The 22900-nt window shown below is 39.8% G+C and overlaps 1 protein-coding gene across 1 annotated transcript in view; it reads left to right on the top strand.

The window, feature by feature from the left end:
• Positions 1-363: 363 nt before the first annotated feature.
• Positions 364-22900, top strand: part of LOC115786398 (fibroblast growth factor receptor-like 1) — a 71990-nt gene continuing 49453 nt past the window's right edge. The window contains 2 exon segments of the mRNA XM_075074400.1: positions 364-827; positions 2209-2310. Coding sequence (XP_074930501.1) covers positions 2250-2310 — 61 coding nt within the window. The 5' untranslated portion in view covers positions 364-827; positions 2209-2249.

Below are 22900 nucleotides of genomic sequence, written 5' to 3'. Positions count from 1 at the left end.
GTATTTATTATTGCGGCACCTGGAGATAGGCTCCAACAAAATGGCATTGTATTGTGCAATGGCATTAAAGATATCTTATCTGATGTTGTTGTTGTTGTATTAATGATAAAAATCTAATTTTCAACGACTTGCTTAGCTTTCCTAAAGCCCCCTGCAGTTTTATGCATCCATGCTGTCACTATTTATTATTTGGAGTCACTAGAAATTATTATTAATCATTTCTAGTGACTCCAAATTTGTCCTGCACGCTTCTGCTCTCCGATTGGTCCATTTTCTGATTGGCCTGCCCTCTGATTGGTTGAAAGTTACTCGCTGGGACAATCCGTCGACTGCAGTTTTGTTTTCTCGCCTGCGGCTGAAATACAGACGGAGAGCTGCTGCTGGAGGCGATGAGGATATAATATTGAGGTTCTTATTTTAAAGATACTTATCTCGATAATCTATAGGCGAGAATGTAGATACATTTTTTTTTTAAATCACTTTTCTTTCTCTTTTCCCGGTTCTCTTACTCCGCTTATTGGAGCGGTTTGCATGCGGGCTGTCATTCAGAAATACTACAGAAACATTTTGAGCGCTAATGTGTCTGACCCAACTCATGTATTTAATTTTCTGCATTTAGTCGCATAACTTTCGCCTTACTTTATCCAAGTAGATTTCATTCAATACAAGTAGGCATTTCAGTCATAAACACGTGTCTACACAATCAAATTATCGAAGTCTTTCGATCACTGGACATAAGGTTAATAACTTTTTTGCGGAATAACGGCGTGGTGTCCCTCCAGCGGATAACATACTGAGGAAATCGCAACACGGCTGAGAATTGAACAGTAAGTCCGACTTAATGTTAATAAGTTAATAAGTCTCAGTAATATTGATATACCTCAAGGGTCTTACTGTATATGCACTTTGAGTTTTACAGTGAACTTGTTTGTACTCTTTCCATTTAATTTCATTGCAGACTGCCCAATTTTTAATCGAGTTTGTACGATTATTAGATTAAAGCCTGCATGTTGTGTTCCTTTATAATCGCCGGCGGTAATGATCTGAGTTATATGCTGTTGCAGTGCTTACAAAGTTCGCACCGATTTAAGTAAAAACACATTTTTAGAGCACACTCACGCTGTGCAAAACTTTTAATAAAGGCAGGTGAATGTAGGGTACTGGATCAGTGTAGATTAAATTGTTTTATTATAATAAAATCCACATTTTTCATACATGCCATTTAAACATGAAAAAATATCCAATCTGGAATCATCCTAATGGAAGCAGTCACAAGTTCCCACGTACTTTTACTGTTACTGAGAATCTTGGGGATAAACATGTGCTTAGTTATCACTGTAGAATCATTATGGTGTTTTATGCAAATTAAATTTGGCCAATCCTCACTGAAGATCTGAGCTTAATTATCAGTCACTGCCAAATCAGTTATCTTGCACTTTAAAGTGAGTAGCAGTTTCCAGTGAGCTGAGACTCTGTGGATGACAGATACTGATCAAAGACAAAGATGTGAAGTCTTGAAATAAGATCTCATAAGTTTGGGGAAAATTTATGGGGCAGAAAGATTAAAAACTGTGTAAGGAGAGACATATGGACAGGTGGACAGGATAAATCTGCAGGGAAAGTAGTCTGACTTCCAGAAAGTGTTCAGACAGATTTATCCTTCTGTCTGGTCACTGATGAACACCTTACTTTGCTGTCACTGCCATGGACTAGATCAAGAAACTGTTAAGAAGATTCAATATACCAGAAAAAAGAGATTAAGATTCTGGAATCAAATGCCTGAATTCATTTTCCCCACATGTTTTCTGCCTTCTGAGAAAAGCAGCCAACTCAAACACTCATAAGACAGTTCAGCATTATATTATATATAATATAAGCTTTCTTATATAATATAATAAGATATAATAATATAAGATTTCTGGGGCATCCTCTCTCTCTTAAAATTTATGGCAACTGCTTCATTTCATTTCACCATTTGGTAGTAAATTTAATTTCACAATCAGCTATTTTGATAGCAGCTAATCAAAAGTTCCTATCGGATGTTGAAATGGTGGATATTGGTAGTGATATTGGTATAAAGCGATCATTTACATGCAGAAATGGAATAATAAAAACTTCATCTTTAAGGCAGGAACTCAGCAGCACCTCAACTGTTATACATTAATAAGAATTTTAAGGTATTTTTTTTCTCATTCAATATCCTTTCAGATCAAGTTGCCTGAGCAGTTTTCTTCCTCTTAAAAAAGAAAATGGGGCTTTTCTGGGTCTGTCTGTTGTTGGAGATGGTCCTTATTTCCACAGCTGTCAGGGGTGAGTAACAGAAGTACTGATACCAACAGCTTTAGAGTATTGCAGTCAAAAATGTCAGCAAGATAATAAGAGCGGGACTTGTGCGGTTAAATAGTTGTGGGGATGTGTTCATGGTGTTGCATCCTCACTGACTGCTGCATCCATCTGTGTGGCTTTCTGTGTCTTTCTCTCCTTTTTGTATTTCTGTTTTTCTTTTCAGCACAGATACACTTGCTCAACTTTTTGAATATGTTTGTCTCCTTCATTTAACTTCACTGATGTGCTTTAGATAGATGCTAAAACTCTGCCTGGTTATTAAGTTCCTCTGAGGTATTCTTGTACCATCCTGAGACCTCCTGGCTACCCAGTGATACTACCCTGATGGCAGTCAAATAAACTACCCCTTTTGACTAGTGGTCTATCCAAAAATGTGACAATTTAGATATTCATTTGTTGCTAAATTATTTGGTTTTCAGTTTCAGGATTCAGATACCTGTTTGTGGATGTAGATATATATACCATCATAGGTTTGGTGCCAAGCATCTCTCTCACTCACGGCAGTTGTCATCAGACTTCAGTTCACCTCACTGTTTCTAATTTGTTCAGTGAGCTGCAGCACCCAAATGTAGGCTTCTCACCAATCTGTTGCTTCTGACTTTCTCTCTAAGTGGTTATTATATTTATATAGTCATGTGAAAAATAAAGTTTTCATAGGACTCTTTGTAATCCTGTGAAAGACTAACTACACCCTTAGGCCTGATTTAGACTTCTGCGGGGAATCTTTGCAGCACCTACAATAAGTGGGTGACGTCTTTTCTGGCATTTATGCTTGTGCGATGTGTTTGTTACCTTGTGGTCGTGTCCCAGTGTTTTGCATGCGGTGCCAGCCAATAGAAACAAAGTAAAATGCTGGGACTTTCTACCGTCCCGGGTCCCCACTTTTTGTTGTAGTCATTTTTTTTTTCTTCAGGGCCAAACATATTTGTCCCTCTGGTTTTTCCACACCTTTGTAATTTCTGTCACATCCTTTCTGACATTTGTGAGCTCTTGTGATGCTGTGATGCTGTGTTTATTTTTGCTTATACTGAGACAATGATTGTTATCTCATTGTTGTCTCACTGATAAATTAAAACATTTTTTTTTTTAAAACTGCTGAGAAAAAGTAGCCAGAAATGCACAGGAGGAATCAACAGGGCTGAACAGGTCACTCACAATAATTGCGAGCCGTGTCAGCCAAAGTCTTCCCAGGAGTGGACATCCCAACAAATCCACCCCAAGAGTGTGCAATGCTAAGAGGAATTGCAAAAATCCCAAAAGCTACATTTCACACCCCTCAGGGTTCCGTTAGCATGCTTAATGTTAAAGTTCATGACAGTAGAATTAGAAAAAGACTGAACAAGTATGGCTGGTTTGGAAGGTTTGCCATGAGAAACCTTCTTCAATCTAAAAAGAACATGTCAGTATGAATTAGGTTTGCAAAATTGCATCTGTCCTTTAAATAGATAAGACCAAAGTGGAGATGTTTGGCCATAATGCACGGCACCACGTACAGAAAAATCCAAACACAGCATATCAGCACGAACACCTCATACCAACTGTCAAGCACAATGGTAGAAGGGTGGTGATTTCGGTTTGTTTTGCAGCCACAGGACCTGAGCACCTTGCAGTTATTGAGTTGAGCATGAACTCCTCTATATATCAAAGCATTCTAGAGCCAAATGTGAGGCCGTCCGCCTGACAGCTGAAGCTTGGCTGAAATGTGGTCATGGCACAGGACAATGAGCCCAAATACATCAACAAATCTGCTACAGAATGGCTGAAAAAGAAGAGAGTAAAGGCTATGCAGTGGCCCAGTCAAAGTCCGGATGTCAATCCAACAGAAATGGTGAGGCATGACTCTAAGAGAACTGTGCATAAACAGAACCCACAAACCTCAATGAACTAAAACAACCTTGTAAAGAAGAGCGGGCCAAAATTCCTTCAGAAAGATGTGGTTAGACTGATAAAGTCAAACAGAAAATGATTACTTAAAGATATTGCTGCTAAAGGTGGTTCCACAAGGTATTGAATCACAAGGTGTACTTAGTTTTTCACATGACTCCATAGAGGCCTGTGAATTTCTTTTTTCAAAAATCACAGCGCGGCCTTTAACGTATAACTTATGTGTAGGAATAAAGCTTCAAAAATTTGCTGTTGAGCATAAATTGAATTCTACAACCGTATAGGAGGGTCTGTCACCGCCATCAGTTACAGAACAGCTCCTTGTACTTCGCTCTGCAATGTGTTTTTTGTCAGTGAAAATCAGTGTAATAGAGACAAACAACAACAAGCTGTACGTAGATGAGAGCAATTCCCTGCTTGCCTGCAGGCTTCATGGGCAGACAGTTGTGGAGCTGGCGCCCGTTCCTGAGATCACACCAACGATGAGTTTTTAGTTGGAACAAAGCTGCATTCAGCGAGGCGAGGCAGAGCCAGCATGCAGACACGGGGCCGAAAGTAAACACAGGGTCATAGACCGCAAAGAGATGAGATTAGATTAGCCTATTAGGGATGTTTGCTGTACAGTGCCTATCCTCCCACTCACTTGCTGCAGTCTGTCAACTAAGTCAGGCAGCAGAGAGGGACAGAGAGCAAGATTAAGGACAATAGAGGAAAGACATGAAAAAAGGAAGAGAAAAGGGGGGGTAGACGAGAGAAAGGGGGGCAGGACTAGGGAGATTGAAGTAAGAATTGATGATAAAAGGGACAGAAGGGACCAATGGAGAGAAGAGACTAATGGGCATGAGTGAGGTAGGAATAGGAAGGGGAATGGACAGTGGAAGAAAACAGATTATAGCAGGGAGTGTGAGAAAGAGGGCGAGAGAGCACGAGGAGAACAGAGTGAACATTGCAACATTAAAAACACTATAAATCTAATAAGATCATATGAAAACAAGCTATTTTATCCAGAAATTAAATGAGTGCTCTAAATTCTTCCCCAGCACAACACTTTAGGCATAAAATTATCCAAGTCACAACCAAAGTTAGGAGACAGGTTTAAGGAAAACGTGCATGCTTTCTGAACTGTCTAACTTGCTTGCATGTGGATCATCTTCAGTAGGACTTTATTTCTCCTGAAATTGTCTTCATAGGCTGAGAATACGCCAAAGCAGCATTATGTCAATAACAAATGATTTACAATTCTTTCTTGGGAAAAGTGCACGTGCCAGTAATTGTATTGCAATGTTTTAAGAAGGTTATTCACAGGTCATGTTAGTGAGCAATTTAAACCTGGAGCTCTACTAGAAGTTGCCAAGTGCCCCCTGTAGGGACCTACCTTTAGCTACTGAGCAGCTTTGTTGTAAAGGTTGGGGTCAGGAACTCAGTGGCACTTTAACAGTAGTTGCTGAGAATGCGAATGAGAAACTAACAAAGTCCAGTGAAGCCCAAATTAATAAACTCCTTGTAAATGTCAAAAGGACCAAGTTGAGACAAGCAAGCAAGTGTGTTTGTCTCTCAAAAAGATGTGGGCCAAGTTCAACTCAACAGAAAGAGCGCATTTACTTTATCACATCAAAACTAAAGCAAATCCAATCTCCAATCTCATTGTACATCCTGTATAATGACAATAAAGGCATTCTATTCTATTCTATTCTATTCTATTCTATTCTATTCTATTCTATTCTAAATGATGTGTTTTTTGAATCCTCAGTTAAGGCTTTAGCCACACAGGCCTAGAAGGTAGTCCACCTGACAAACACAAGGAAAAAGGTGTATTCCCTAACCTGAAATGGTTACTGGAGATTGTTGCCTGTCTCTAGCTGAAATCTGTCACAAAGAGGGTGCTTCACCAAAAACCTCCTAGTGAGGTCACTCGCAGATTTCTATGATGATCCACAGCTTGCATAGAAGATGCAGACTTGCCTGCAAACACTCACCAACTACTTGCCGAGCAGTAGTGAAACGGGTTAGAGACAATTCACCTTTAAACCTTTATGAGTTTCAAAAGTGTCGGCATTCGTGAGCTTCCTGCAACAGCACAGGTGCAATTACCGTGATAACCCTATGTTGCCTGTGAAGTGCAACTGCTCAGCTTTCAGGAACCATTTGGATTTTTCAGAGGGGACAAATTGTTGCAGAATTACAGTAATGCAAAGTGCGCTTGCGCAAAGCAGCAAAACGCTGGGCGTTAAAGGCTGTTAAAGGGCCTGTCGGACACAAAGGCTGGCTATCAAAGGGTTAAAGTAAAAGTTGCCTTACCCTGCAACCGAAATCTTTCAAAATGCGCAACTTTTACTCCAGTTCAGGTTTGCATTGCACTTTTCATAATTTTCATAGTTGGTTTCTTCCATTCAAACCACCAGCAGCCACTGCAGTCTGCAAGCAACCAAAGCAACTGCAAGGAGGTTTTTGGTGCAGCAACATAATGACTGGTCAGTGACTTTCTGGCAACCATAGGTTGCTAGGGAAGAATGTGTATTCCGTGGTTGGCGAGTGGTTGCTGGAGGTGCTGGCTCTGTGCATTGCTCACTACAATCACATTCAGCTAACTGAGGCTATATTACTGAAAAAAAAGTATTTATTGCAATTGGGTAATGAAGTAAGACAACATAATGATTATGATTCCTAGTTTTTAAGTAAAATTTCCTCAAAGGGAGGGTATATTTAATAAAAATTCCAGTAAAGAAACTCCATCTCACTGGTTTGTTTTGCATTTTCCACTGCACTCTGGGAAATGATTCAAAGAAACATTTTTAATCAGTGACTTGAAGACTTCTGAGATATCTCAGGGAAACATGCATCAGAGGTGTGTTACTCCGGGCAACAATGTTAACAATAAACAATGGCACCATTTGTCAGTGCATTCCCCCCTTGCATACAAGACGCACTCACAGTAAATTTAAGCAATTTTATAATCCATAACATTATGCTTAAAAGCATCTTCTTACCTGAGAAAGCACTTAAACATAAAATGTTTAATAATTATTATGGATTAATAAACTCTGTAGACACAAAGCAACTGTAATAACTGTTACTGGAAGTTACTGTTTGGGGTTGTTGGGAGCTGAGCATCAGATGGCACTGAAGAGCTTTTTCCACTGTGAGGGTTGATTGGGTAGTGGAAATAGGAACTACTTCAGAGTAGCTAAAGGAAGAGGTGAAAATTATCATAAGGCAATGGAAACAAGTTATAAGCAGTGAAAGAGAAAGTGCCACAGAGACAGTGAGACAGGCAGTTGGAGATAAAGAGCCAACATGGATGCCCCTTGCAACAGATGTAGAGTTGCTGCACTCCAGAGGCTTACACAACTGCACTGTGTGAACCGGTGTCTGCGTGCATATGTGTGTGTAGTTGAGCATGAAACCGAGCAGCTGAGAGATTAGCATTCTCGCCTGTTAGCTGAACAGCAGTGAGCTTGGTTTCAGGGGTCAGGAATAATTTTCTTGTTTTAACAGTGGACTTTACTGTTCTGTACATAACTCTTTACATAAAACTGTAATATTTTGTTTATAGGCTTGAGCTTTGGCACAGATTAAACAACTGAGGTGTTGTGTTAACTTCAGAACAGCTCTTTGGCGGATTTTGTTACTTTTGACAGAATAAGGCTGGATTTTTACTGAGATTCGGTCTTTATGCTGTTAAATTGCCTTCTGTATCTTAATATTTACAGTACAGCCATGAGAATGGTATTGATTTTCTCATATTTCGCAAAACATTATGCTTTTTTCTAAAAGTAAAACATTTCTGTCAGTTGTGCACCAAAGCCTTTGTCCGCGTGGCCAAATATAGATGCAATGCAACTTCCAAATATTTCCACCGCAGCTACAAATACATTCTCCAAGACTTTCCTTAGAGTTAGAGAATAATGGCCTCCTTCTTGTCCAATTTCCCTCAGCATTAAATAATTACACAAAGAAAACCAGATTCTGTGGAGCAGATGTTGCATTTTAACTTTCTACTGAAAGACTTGCTTAAACTGTTAGCTCTGGTGCTTTCTCAGGACACAGGCGAGGAACAATCTACTAAATGAGCTTGACACTGAACAGATCCCGTGGTTGTTTATTCATTTGTATGCCTTTATTGTGCAGGCTTCTACACACAGAGATACATTAATTATGTGATGAAAAAATGCCATGTGTATGTCAGATGGTTATCACCGTGTCAGATGGTATTTACATAAGACAGCTGTTGTGCGCTTGACGGTCAGACAACTGGAGCAGGACTGGTAGGATGATATTAATGTGATTATTGAAGTTAATCCAGCATTTTTTTTCCCTCTCTTTGTATTTGCTTATATCTGTGATGATTTGTGTTGAAATGGCATGTCACATTCTTAGATCTTTCAGGAAGCGAATTCAGAAAAGAAAGAATGCACCCAGAAATTAGAGGATTTTTCTGTACATGGGTTCCCGATGTACTCTTCTGTCTAAACAGTTTCATGTTTCCCATGTGATTGTGCCATATAGACCACCCATTATCTGGAAGAAGAGAGAGAAACAGACAGGGCGATGAGAGGGTTCATTTGTTGTTATAATAAGTGCAAAAAGCCCACAGCCACATTAAAAATGCATCTTCATTCCATGAAAGCTGCCAAAAAAGCAACACTGCAAACACACACCGAGAAACGCAGGAGGAGAGAGCGGCTCACACATCACTGCAGGAAATGTCAGGCAGAAGATGCAGAGCGTAAACAGCCGCATACACAGACGCTGGAAACGTATACAAGCAGAAAATTCTATCCATAAATATAGCTTAGCACACATAAGCACACGTGCATGGAGATGCACACGCTCAGCCCACAATCACTTAACAACCCTCTGTCCCACACACTCACTACTGAGGAATGTAATTAGCATGCTAACACTAACAGTGCTATGTAGGAGAGAGTTGTGGTTAGGTAAAGAGGACTGGAGAATGAAACACAGTAATCAGAGGTAAATGGAATGCATAAATAGCACACGTTTCATGTTTTTGGAAGAGTTCAAAAAGACTGGAGGGCAGGACGAACTGATAGGCATTAGAACTACAACCAGCAATCATTTTACTCAGAAATATCAAAATGACTAGATTTAGAAATAAAAGTTATCACTGTAGCTGTAGTAGTAAGCATCTGCCTGTCTCTTTGTCTGAAGTTTAGTGGAGGGAGATGGAAGAGAGCGGGAATGATTCCTCTTTAAATGAACAGCTTCATACCATAGACAGACGCTTCAGACAACTTCATTGTGAACAGAAACACTCAGAGTCTAGGGGTGGGTAATATAGCATCAAAATTATATCACAATATTTCAGGAAAATCTTTGATAATGATACTGAAATTTTATTGATGCTTGCAGACTGCAGCATTTATAAGTGTGAGTAGATGAAACTCATTTTCCATCCTACATTTTCATGAGCTACTGTTATTGGTGACAGACTAACTAATTCAGAGTGTAAATCTATTGGAACAATGTGCTGCCAGCAGCAGCATTATCCTGCAATAGTAGTGATACAGCATATCCAGTGACACAGTGCAAGTCAAGTAAAAGTACAATATTACTGCTCTTCAGGACCTGCACAATATTTTCACATAATAAAACTAATTTTTTTCCACTGGGCAGCATGGTGGTGCGGTGGTGTGTTGCCTCACAGCTAGAAGGTCTGGGTTTGAATCCGCCTTGTCCCGGGCCTTTCTGTGTGGAGTTTGCATATTTGTGTGGGTTTTCTCCAGGTACTCTGGTTTCCTCCCACAGTCCAAAGACATGCAGGTACAGTAGTGGGGTTAGGTTAACTGGTGATTCTAAATTGGCCATAGGTGTGAATGAGAATGGTTGTCTGTCTCTCTGTGCCAGCCCTGCGACCCTGAACTGGATAAGTGGAAGAGACTGGATGGATGGATGGATGGATGGATGGATCACGGGTTGAACTTTGTAACCAGTGTTTTGAAGCGCTGCTTTTCTACCATTATAACAATATCAGTAATTTCCAGCCACCATTTGCTCTTCTTGTATAGAGTGCAGCTGGTGATGCTTGGTAAAGTAATTTGTGTATTTTTGGGTTGCACATCACCAGCTAGCATCTTCTTATTTATAACCTGCTTGTTCTCGATGGTGTGTTTTTTTTCCTCAAGTCTAGTTTTCTTGCATATTACATGTATATTATATTATTATATTATTACATAGTATGTGCTTTGTTGGAGGTTGTTGAAGTAGCTCCCTTTTTAGGTAACAAATTGTCATTGAGGCTGACATGCAACTTTCACTCTGATATACTTGTTGTTGTGCATATTAGGGAATGTAAATGCAAGTCATTCCTATAGCAATGATATTGCGATGTGATACTTTTATATATAAAAATTTATACCAGTATTATCGTGGACAGTATGATATGGCACAGCCATAATAGTCTCACATCAGTGAATCTCCTTCACCTCACTACGGTTGTTTAAGCATGTAACACGTTCTAATTCGCAGCTAACAATCGTAAAGGCCATTTGACATGCTGATAACCGTTATATAGCCTGAGGGTATTTACCTGCCAGTCCCAGTGTTTGCACTGGAGGTCCTAAACCTAGATTACCCAAAGTGGGTGAAACATTCCTCAGAATCCACACAAGGGTTTCTTCTCTTGCACGGAACCAGCATTTTATACTTAGAACGCACAATTTTTTTTTCTTTGTGCTTAAGGTAGAAAGCTAAAAACAGTTACGAAAACTAAGAAGCCCATTAGCTGATAATTTAAACTATTATGCAACTTATTTAAAGGATGAAAGCATCAGTTAAGTCCTAAACTGAGAGCAGAAACAGACTGTGTGTGTGTGTGTGTGTGTGTGTGTGTGTGTGTGTGTGTGTGTGTGTGTGTGTGTGTGTGTGTGTGTGTGTGTGTGTGTGTGTGTGTGTGCCTGTTGATTATGAGGTGATTAACTGACAAAGGGAATCTTCAAAGGGTCCAAATGACTCTTTCAGTTCCTCTTGTTAAATCTTAATGTCAGGGCCAAATGTTGTTGACTGTTTGGGCAAGTACAGCTGTGGCTCCCAACGACAGCCAAATAATGCACGTAAAAAAAAGACTGTTAGCCTTTAGTGTGATTTTTTACAACCTAGAAATAATTGTACACTTTAACATTTTCTAAAGATTAACTATCACTGATGGGGACCTACTCGCAGAGGCAGACCACGTTTCTGCAGCTCATAGTTTTATGGGGTCTGCTAATGTCAGAGGCTATTAGCCAACATTTAGATAAAGTCAATGTTTGCTTTGACTTTGCTAATGGTGGGGTTTAATGGGACTGTCTGGATGTTCTCTACAGGGGTTGAGATGTGATGTCTGTTTGTGGAGGGGTGCAGCTGAAAGAAAAGCAACTGGAGAAGATAAGATAGAAAGAGGGCATTGTGGAAAAAAACAAAACGAAACTGAGAAACAAACAGATGTAGTGCACCAACTTTAACCCCTTAGGACAATTTTCCCTCTTCTGTCCTGAAGTGGTTTCATGACTACATTTGTAATTAAATGGAAATGTAGATGGATTAAACATAATTGCATACCCCCGTTAGGGGATGATTAATGAAGGGCAGATTGAGAGTCACAGTTGTCAGTATGGAAACAGTAGAGACAATAAATTTGCTTTTACATGTGAATATTCTCTTTCCACCACCATGTGCAATATATCTGTGTCACTTATTGGGGGATTTTTTTTATTATTATTTATTTATTCTAGTCTTTTGCATCTGCTGTCACAAGCTTTTAAGATTATTTTTTTCATTCCTGTTTTGAATGTGACCTTACATATTTTAAAGTTTGCATGCAGTATTTCTCACAGTTCCTTAAAAAAAAAAAAAAAAAAACTCTCCGTCTCTCCCAACTTCTCTGTCTCTCCCCTATATGGTGCAGTATTGTGTGGCGCCACAGTGCTGTATTGTAGTCTCAGTGGGGTTGGGGTATGTTTGGTCAACGCTACAGCACAGCGGGTCAGAGGGCACCCAGTAGATCAGGGAGGGGTCAGGGAGAGTGTGAGCATCAGTTTATGTACACACACTGTGAATGTGTGTGGTTGGTAATGTAGGGTCAGAGAAAGCACGTGACAGCACCAGAGGAGACTGTAATAACACAACTGGAGCCCCACAGGACAGCACACATTAGTTTCATTACATTTTCACATCTTTTTCTCTTGGGTGTGTTACAAACATTATTGAGCATGTATTAATAGATTTGATCGAAGTAACAGGGATGATTAGAAAACTTTGACTTCTAGCTTGTGTCATAGTTTTATCGTAGTTTTAATTGTTAAACACCCCTCAAAGTGATAGTAAGTCAAAAATTGCTTTACAAGTTTACACTGATTAAAATCTATTGTTTCATCCTTTCCTATTAGCTATTTATACGACATCTCTTTGTTTAAATGATGCATTGAGTTGAATAAAATCAGCCATATTTGACAGCAGTGATGATTGTGAGCAACAATCCTCAATAATCTACTGTGCAGGTGTTAAAACTGAATAAAAAGAGAAGTGTAAAGCATAAAAAGTGTATTTTTGTATTTAAGCTGACACAAACACACTTTACCCAAATAAGATTTACTCGGGTCAGTCGATGCAAGATAAAATAAATGATTGAAGGCCTCAGTTGACACACACAGAATCATTAGACACCAGACTGTAGTAACTAGAATTGGATAAAGGGTCTCTTTCAGCAGATGCATAGAACGATACCATATCACAATACAAAGCAGTGTGTATTTTATAGGGCTGCAACGATTCCTTGAGTAACTCGAATAATTCGATTATAAAAAAATCCTCCACACAAGTTTGTTGCTTCGATCAGAGACACCTGAGCGCTGCTTTAAATTCTGCAGCGCTCAGGTGTCTCTGTGTAAGCGGAGTGTTTCAGCCACATTAGCAGCATTAAAGTTCTCAGTCGTTGCGCTGGAAAAAAAACGACCCTTTAACACAGAGTGGGTCATCACTGACACGTTTTTCCATGAAACTATTGCCCTCTACACCCGTATGTGTGTATGTGTTGTGCTTGCTGCAAAAGAAACCTATTTAGGAGGATGCTTGTGAATACAAAGCATTACAACATTAAGCGCATGCAGCACCCAGTATTTCAACAAAAACACTGATAACACAACCGCAGCAGTTGTTTTACGTGCAGTGTGTCTGCACATGCACGGGCAGCACAAAGAGGTGGAGCCGTCATCGAGACGGTGAGCTCAGGTGGAACTAAAGGAAATGTTTTTCTAGCGACCAAAGCAGCAGCGCTTTTTCCTGTAACCACCATTAAAACCTTTTTGGGAACCAGCTGGAGGTCCTTCATCAACCACCTGATCAACAAGTGTCAACATGAAGAAAAGAGAACTTTGTAGCTGCTCCATCCACCGCTGTTTGTTCCACTCAGCAAAAAATCTGCAGTTACAATAAGCAGATGAACTGTTAATAAGACAAAAGTATTTCTTATCAGATTACTTGACTAATCGATGGAGTAATCAATAGAATACTCAATTACTAAAATAATTGATAGTTGCAGTTGGGGGGGGGGGGGCTTTTGTGGCTTTATTTGATAGTGTTTTGCAGTGGAGAGAGACAGTAAAGTGGGAGGAGAGATGGGAGAAGACACGCAGTAAATGGCGACTAGGACTCGAACCTGTGCCGTCTGCACCGTCATGCAGCAAATGCGGTCACCCGCTCAACCACTTAGCCACCCTGGCACCCTCCTTTTGTTATTCTTTGTAATATAACAGTGGCGTTTACTTTAGATAATTAATGTATTATACATACGTATGTACTTTACTGCATTTTACATCGTTCTCTGTAGTGTTCTTTTTCACTCTCACTTTCTTTTTCGCTCTCTGTCATTTTAATTCCTTTTCCACTTTCTTTGTTGATGCTGATTTCTCGCTCCCTTGTCTCCCTTTAAATCAGATCCATTCAGACCCCTTCTAACCCCCACCTACAACACACACACACACACACACACACACACGCACATAGTCTCCAGCTGATGGCATTACAGATGACATATTGAAAAGTGATCATTGGGACTAGGGACAAAGGCCCTTTTTTCTTCTGTCATTGTGGAATGAGTTGAGGTTATACATATCACTGTGGGTAGCTGTGAGCTTGTGTGTGTGTGTTGTTGACTGTAATAAACAAAACCAAAGAAACTCGACACTAGCCTGACCAAAATTATCACCATTACACCCTTGGTGTCAAATGTGATTGACACGTAATGGGCATTTGGCCACACTCTCCATTTTGTCAGACATACAGATGACCTTTGACTCCGGGAAGTAGAAACTAATTACACAGGATGTTAAGGTAGACAGCTTAAGAAATACTTATTGAAGTCTTTGTATGTAGCTTCTACCTGTAACAACTAAAGATTACATGTTTGGAGGGATTATGTAAGTAAATCATGTCTGTCATAGCAGAAAATGCTACAGTGCTGTTCCTTCCTGAAGGAATCGCAAATTACTCTAAAAACCTCTGCATGTGGTTTTTTTTGTTTGTTTGTTTGTTTGTTTGGTTGGTTGGTTGGTTGGTTGGTTGGTTTTTGTTTTTTTCTGACCAAATTTAAAAAATGACTGCAACACGACAAAAAGCTGAAAACCACTACACAGGAGGGGACATAAGTACTGGATCCCCAGTGCCAGCTGTTGCTGTAGAATCCATACGGCAGGGGGATGTGAGCGGCATGTGGGGATAAAGTTACATCCGAGCCAGTTTAGGCATGAAGGGATAAGTTTCATAGAAAATACAGTTCTGATTAACAGAGATTAATTTTAGGGGTTTATCCGTGCAATTGTAAGGACTTTAAATCTAGAGCACATGTGCAGCTAGTTTGGCTTTAAAGGAGTAAATCAAAGTGTTTGCTCACATACTACTATCAAAAGCCAAAAGTTCACATCCCAGGACCTTACGTGGTGTGGTATATCCATTTTAGGATTTGCAGCCTAAGTAATGAGCACATCCTCTGTTGATTATGGTTAAAAGTTTAAAAAGCAGCAGAAAACTGCATGATTGATATTTCTTTGCTTTTTTTTCCCCAAAAGTAAGAAGAAAAACATTGACCAGATCTGCAAAAAAAATTACACAGAGTTCAAAAAGAGATACTGGTTATACTGAATCAACTCAGGACTTAAATCTGTCCCAAGTAACCACATAGTGCTGACGTCTAGCTGAAAGGCCTGCAGAACAGTTAGCTGTGTTAATTATTTCCCACTACATGGCCTTTCATCACACTGGTCAGCTCAGTGTACTTATTATCCAAAGGTAATCCCTCTGTTGTGCTGGCACCATTATCACACCACATCACAACGGGCCTATTCTTCTATAGGTAATTAACAAAGGTACTTATGAGCTGCTTTCTGGGATTTAACTGTTGTGTTGTTGGAGCTTTAGAGAAGGCAGTGGGATGTAGTGGAAAGTGGAGAAATGAAAGCGCTCGCATGAGAGTGCAGTGGCACTTTGGGTTTGTAGATTTAACAGCATCTATTATATGTGGAAAATTTTAACTTGGGAACAGTTTAACCTGTCAGCTAATGGAGCAGTGGAAAAAAGTAACATTTTCAGTTTTAAAAAAATCAGTTTTGCTGTCATAATGAAGCTGTGGATCTCCGAATAAACAGCTTTTGTGGTTAAGAACAGTAGGACTTTCAGATCATTGAGTTGTTTATTTGGGGAAGATGGCTTTAAATGAGAGAACATAACCCTGTGCCTGCAAAAGAAAAAGATTGGCTGTTTCTTTTAAGTAACATATTGATCATGTTTTGAAAAAAGCTCATTTTGGTGCTGGCTTTTTGTGTAGCTCCAGATACTGTTTTATGCCGCCCCCAACTACTGTGATTGGCCTGTTCGGTATCGTCAAATCCTCCTTTTCCTTCCTTTTCATGGCAGTTCTTGAATTTATCAGTGAGAGAGAGAGTGAAAATCACCACCTCAATATAAAGAATAATACTCAGAACAACAATATAAGGACTCACAGATGTCAGTAAATTCCTGCACGGAGATTGCCGAAACTATCGGAATGGCCATGAGGGGGAATGTACAAAGAAGTAGAAAGACTTGCGGGATAAATATGTTTGCCTCTGAAAAAAACTGACCACAAGAAAGAGTGGGGACCCAGGAGGGAAAAAAGTCCCGGCATTTTATTTGTTTGTAACGTGGCTGGGTGTAAAACACTGGAACATGACCACAAGGTAATTAACATATAATGCACCACACACAACCATAAATGCTAGAAACACCGTCAGACACTTACCGAATACAGCCATTAGTTGTTTTCTATATTCTGTACTGTCATATATAAATGTTTGGACCCTGTCGAGACTGAGATCTCAGAGGGGTTTGTCCTGATAAAACAAATTTGAGTAAAAACAAAAAAAGCTCGCTATGTTTGGGGACACTCGGCTGCCGATTTGACTTTTGGCAGGTATCCTCATCAATGTGTGTAAAATATTATGTACCTGTAGGTAAAACTTGCAGATTGCAATGGTTAGAATATAAAAATGTCAGATTAACCTAAAATAATGACTACTTTCATTTCATATGGAATATTTAAAATCCCTGCACACCTCTGGCTCAGCTCAACAGGTGCTTTCACCTTTATGTCCCAGATTAGGCCAGACTTCAGGCCTTTGTGGACATGTAGGCCCATTTACTTATAATGAAATACTACTAAAAAACTGCTACTCTGTCACTGAGTTATACTATCATACCTGTTTTTCCAGTTCTTCCCATAATTATCATCATACACTCATAAATGAAACATGATGATAGGAGAACAAGAAATGAAGGAAAGCTCAGACAGACAGAGAGCGATGGAGAATTACAGGTACAAGTGACATGATGACTGATTTATTGCAGGAATTAAACTGAGTCTGCTTGATTTTAAAAAAAAAGTTTCTGCTGTCATGTTCAGTATGTTGCTGGCTCACCGTTTGTATCATGGCAAATACTGTATGTGTCTGGGTACACGCACACATGCATACATTTGCCTATAAAAAGAGTGATTTAACAAGATTTAACATGTCCAGCTGAGTAGGTTTAGGACATGCAGGAAACCTTTTGTTGAGCTGGGCCTGGTTTTCCAAAAGCATCTTCTAATGTTAACCTCAGTGCTGTGGAGCCAGGTATATACGCAAGTGTTAACTGGAAAAATGTAACTGTGAAACACACATCAAGGTAATACTGAGACCACCACCCTTGTTTCATTCAGGTTATTTTAATTTGGGTAAATTCCCCTAATTTGTCCATTTTTTTTTCCTTTTATGGCTTTGGGGACATTTAGATGTCAATTGACAAGAAGAGATTAGCAAAAAGAGCTGTGGGTTAAGCACATGCAGTCACACACGCACCTTATCCCCTCTCTCAAATGCAAGCGGGAGACTAAGACAGTGACCAGAGCTGAACAAATGGAGTTAGTCATGGCTGAGGATTGGTGTGGAATGTGGGAGGGGGGCATGAATTTGTGTGTATATGCATGCATGTGTGTGTGTTATGTGCATGCTTGGAATGTTTAACTCTCCACCCAATGAACCAGAAAACACACAGGTGGAGGAGGTGGAAAGATGTGAGGGAGAGGAGGAGGAGAAAATGCAGGATGAAGAAGCAGGGAGAAGAGAAGAGGAGTAGTAGATTACATGCAGCATTAGAGTGTAATGTCTTAAAAGTGCAATGGGCAAAAGTTAGTCTTGAGGTAATTCTTAAATACAGAACAGATCCAAGTAGAACTAAAAGTTGTGTTTAAGTGATAACTAAGTAAGTACTGATTGATGAGCTGCAGGTCAAAAGAGTCAAAATCAGGATTTGGGACGGACGTGCTTACCCCTCCATCCCATCACAACTTCTTTTAACACAAACAACTGACAGATGTTTAGTGGCTGACAGGTCTGGACTGCAGACAGGTCAGTTCACCGCTCTAGTATGGAGCCAATGATGCTGCAGACGTGCAGACTCTGATTTGACATTGTCTTGCTAAAAAAAGCAACACTTTCCCTTCCTGGATGGCAGCAAACGTTGCTCCAACATTCAGCATTAATGTTGCCTTCACAGATGTGTAAGTTACCTATTTCATGGGCATGGCCTCTGCACAGTGTTCCAGTTCACCTTTAAATGAACTTGAGCCCAGAAAAAGGTGGCAGAATTCCTTGCTCTTATATTTTTGGCTTTTCTTGGCCTGGTAGAGTTTTACCTTCTTACATTCTTGACAATGGCCAACGATGCTGTGTAATGAAAATGATTAAATACCCAAATTCTGTTCAGTTTTATGTTTTATGAAAAATTATTGAATTGTCTAAATATTCAGCCTTCCACGAGGTGGGGAGCCTCCTAGTCGTTTTTGTTTTGAGGGTGGCTGGAGCTCAGAAGGTAGAGAAGGTCATCTACTAATTGGAAGGTTGATGGTTCGATCCCTCGGTGCTCCAGTTTGTGTGCCAAAGTATCCTTGGGCAGGATACTGAGCCCCAAGTTGCTTTTCGATGTGTTCATCAGAGTGTGAATGCTAGATAGAAAGCACAGGTATAGAAAAAAAGTGCTTGTGTGAATGAGGCAATATATAAGGTGTATCTGAGTGCTCGTGTAGAGTAGAGAAGTGCTATATAAGAACCAATCCACTTACATTACTATTTCTGCCTTTCTCCCTCCCTTATTCCTTGCCTCCTCTTTTTATAGGAGTTATGTCAATATGGATGGCTCCGTTAGAGCAAATAGACAGTTTTCTAACCACCAAAATCAGGTGGTCAAAGCAGGTGGTGGTACTTTGTGTGCGTGTGTGTTTGTGCATGTGTTATCACTCGCTGTTAATGAGTAACAGTGTCTGCCTCCAGAATGCTGATAAATGCCAGGTCGAGGACACCGCTTTGCTTCTCACACACACGCACAAATGCGCACATAATCAAGAGTGATAACTATTTCTTATCTTACGTCAATTATGCCTTGCCTTATCTGTAAGGCACAAAACAAAAGGTGCACCATACAGATGTATGCATATACACTGGTTATTTTGTAGACCGTAGAGTGCTTGTTTGACTCTGTATATATAAACAGTTTTCCTTTTGTCACTGCCGGGTTTCGTGGGTCTTTGCAAAGTTATGTTCACAGTCGCTGTAACCTGACAGTGACTAAATAAGTACATTGACCCCAGCCTTGGATTCCTCACATACAACCAGACCACCTGCCACTCCTGTTCTTTTGGGGCAGAGACTTTGCAGCCTTATGAGTGTTTTTATGCGGTCAAGGTTGGAGTAAGATGGTGAAGTTCTTAATATTTCTGATTTTCAGCATTTCATGTGTGAGAGACAAATATTAATCTTTTACCCTTTTTTTGTTTTTGTTTTAACCTATAACCTGTATATTGATTTTTTTGCTTGTTTGTCTGTTTTGATTCAGGATGAGCTGAGCGAGCATCACTGTGTGACCTTTGTCTGTGTCTTACTTTGTACTAATATGTAACAACCATACACTGATCAGCCAGAAATGATGCACACATGCACAAAAAAAAGAAAAAAAAAACTCACACACACTAAACTAGAATAGTGTGTGGCTTTTAACCTACTTTAAGGCCTACTTTCTTTCTTCTTTCACCAGTAGGCAAACATTTTTTTATCTCACCATATATTGTTTAGTGTTTAGACATGAGACGCACAAACTGTATCAATAACTTGGTCTGTTATTACAAACAAAGCATATCAGGTTACATGAATATTTTGGAGACACTGTCATCACAGGAGATAGACGTGGCGTCTTAATATGCTTCCTGTGTAAAGTCTAGTCTTCTTTTCGTCTCCAGCAATTTAAAGACAGACGTAACAGAGAGGACATAGTTTTGTGTTTTCGTGAGCAACTGCATGATCAGTTTCCAGCAAGTCATGACTGCACGTTGTTGAGGATGTCAATCTTTGTCTCACAGGATGTGAAGAAAATAAAGTGTATTCTCTCACAGTTTTACCCTAGGTAGTCATTAAAATGTCAGTTGCATGTCCAGTCTGCAGCTTAGTTGTAAATCCTCAGATGTTAGCAGGTAGCTGTTTATGTGGTTTATTTGTTTTCTGCTTATCCCTCCATGGCTTCATCTCTTAGCTCTCTGCCTAAGTGCACGTCTTGTCTTCTGCCTTTTGCGCAGTGCTTTTCTTTTTTCTAATTTACTGTGCTTTCTTCACTTCCCTGAGTCTGCATTTATATAGAGAGCCCACAGTATTCCTGCACACCCACTTTCACAAGTGCATACTATGCATGATGTGGTTTTCATAAAGCTCTTTATAAGCTTTAAAAGAATGCTGAAGGTTTAATGTGCTCCCAGGTTCTTGGTGGTTTGCTGAACTTTACGGTCATGTTTCTTGCAAAGGCCTCTTACCAGTTTTTCCATGTTCAAGTATCTTCTGTCTTTTCTCTGTGAGTTAAACTACTACAGTGTTTATATTTCAATAGATCAGAGTTTCAGAGGTTGCCTTAACATTTGTTATGAGTGGGACTTTTCAAAAATGCAATTAAGCATGATTTCGTGAGGAATGCAGACCTGGTTACCACATTTGTTGCCAAATTAAGCATGTGGATCGATCCACTGTGGCGAAACAACCTTGGGAAACAAAGGAGCAGCTGAAAGTATCTTCTTCTTTATGTGGGAAATGCCTAATACACTTATAGAAGTATATGGAGCCTGCTGCACTTACTTATAGATCAGTAAGTTCCCTGTAAAAATTGTATTTTAGTATACTTTACATTTTTTGCTTCAAGTTAGGCAATTATATGCCAACACGCCAGGCTGTGCAGCTACAAATGTAGATAATTTTTTCCCTTAATGACATAAAAACATATGGTCATTATGAATGAAATATGCATAAGGTTCAGAAGCTGGAAGCTTTAGATTACACGCAGCTGCACCAATGAGTTGTGCAGAGAGCGACAGTAGATTTTTTTTAATAAACAGAATATATTCCTATTCAACATTTGTTCTTTTACCTCAGTAAACTAAAATAGTAGCTTTCACATCTCTCTACTGTTTTTATTTAGGTGTGGTGTATCACTGGAATGATTCATATCTTTTTCTTCAGCCAAGTTTTTTCCTCTTAACAGAGTGTGAAGCCAACAGGAAAAGGTCGGTGGCTGATTTCACACCTTGCAGCGGTGGTTTCAGATCATTTATCTGAAATTTGAACATTGATCTTTGTTTTTGGAAGGAAATCCATAATTATGTGGTAACTGTGAACAGTTTTCATCATATATTTGAGCGGGATTTTCATGTACAGCTGGGAGGTTTCATTTCTTCATCAGGGTTAGGACACATCTTTAACCTCCAGTTTTTTCCCCTTGTTTTTGTAATAGAGCAACTTGTTTGGTAAGTTTCTTCTAAATAACAGCCTTGATTCTTACTCTTGATTATGGAGGGGTTTTCCTCCAGGGAAAGGCTGACAGGTGCAGGCGAGAGAAGAGAGGAAAGCCGGAACAAAATAACTAGCTATTAGAAGGGCTATAGTGAAAGAGCACAAAGAGAAGGACACAACGGTTAAGACACAGATTGTAAAAAGAGAAAGAAAATAGGAACAAGTGGGAGAAAATAAATTACATCTCTCAGAAAAGTCAGAGGTTATAATTAAGCCACAAAATATATTATTATATTAAAATGAAAAGGGAATAACACAAAGTTTACACCTTTTGTTTGTGTGTGTGTGTGTGTGGGTGTGTGTGTGTGTGTGTGTGTGTGTGTGTGTGTGTACTCTGAGAGCCAATGGTGTGAGTTGTGGAGGGGATCAAGTTGCTGAACAAACCACTCAGCAGATTCCTCAAAGTTTTTCTGGCCGCTGTGTGTTTTTCTTTTGTGTGTGTGCGTGAGAGAGAGCGAGAGAGAGACAAGTGTAAGCTTTTGGTTTATGTAAAGTGTGTGATTGTGTGTGTGTCTTGCTGCCCACAGTATTGGATGAGCCTTAGGCACAGAGTTAACTGTCAGGATGGAGTAACAAGCAGCAGCTGACCTGTTGATGGAGTGGAATTGAATGGGTCAGAACAAGAAGAAAGTGTCTAATGCAAGCACCTGAAATACACAAATGATTGTGCACCTAGTACTCTGCTTTCTGGGCTTCAAGTAACAAAAGTTCAACCCAATTTGTGTTTGTGTGTGTGTATGTCAGTGAAAGAGAAGGAAAGACAGTGAGAATTCAGTTTTTGCAGGTTAGTTCTGTCACATAAGCTGCCTAAACAGCTGAGCAACTGCTAATGTGACTGTACAGTCCTACTGGTCACAATCAATTTAGAGACTATGGTTGTGATAATGAAATTAAGGCTCATAAAGAGTATTCAGATGCAAAACAATAACAGCGTGGGATTACAGGATTTCATCGATGGCATTGCATAAATAGCAGACTTGTGGGTATTGGTGTGATTTAAGTTGAAGACAGACAAATTCTCACTGAAGTACACACACACACACTGTATTACAGCATACACACACACTCACACACCTCTACCTTGATCAGTACATTAGCGCTGTGTCCCGCTGTTGAGTGCTCTCCATGAAAAGCATTCCTCGGCTCTCCCCTCTCACCCCAGTCTCACTTCCTTGCCAACAACAACGTTGTGTTGGACTCTGCAAACCAATCTGACTCAAAGACCATTGGAACGTTAAGGGCAATAAAAGACCAGAACTCTCAATCAAGCACATAAAGGG

This window comes from Archocentrus centrarchus, chromosome 10, assembly GCF_007364275.1.
Source record: "Archocentrus centrarchus isolate MPI-CPG fArcCen1 chromosome 10, fArcCen1, whole genome shotgun sequence".
In the NCBI taxonomy this organism is placed as follows: Eukaryota; Metazoa; Chordata; class Actinopteri; order Cichliformes; family Cichlidae; genus Archocentrus; species Archocentrus centrarchus.
Note: the sequence above shows the minus strand (reverse complement) of the source record. Positions and strands in the feature narration are given on the sequence as shown.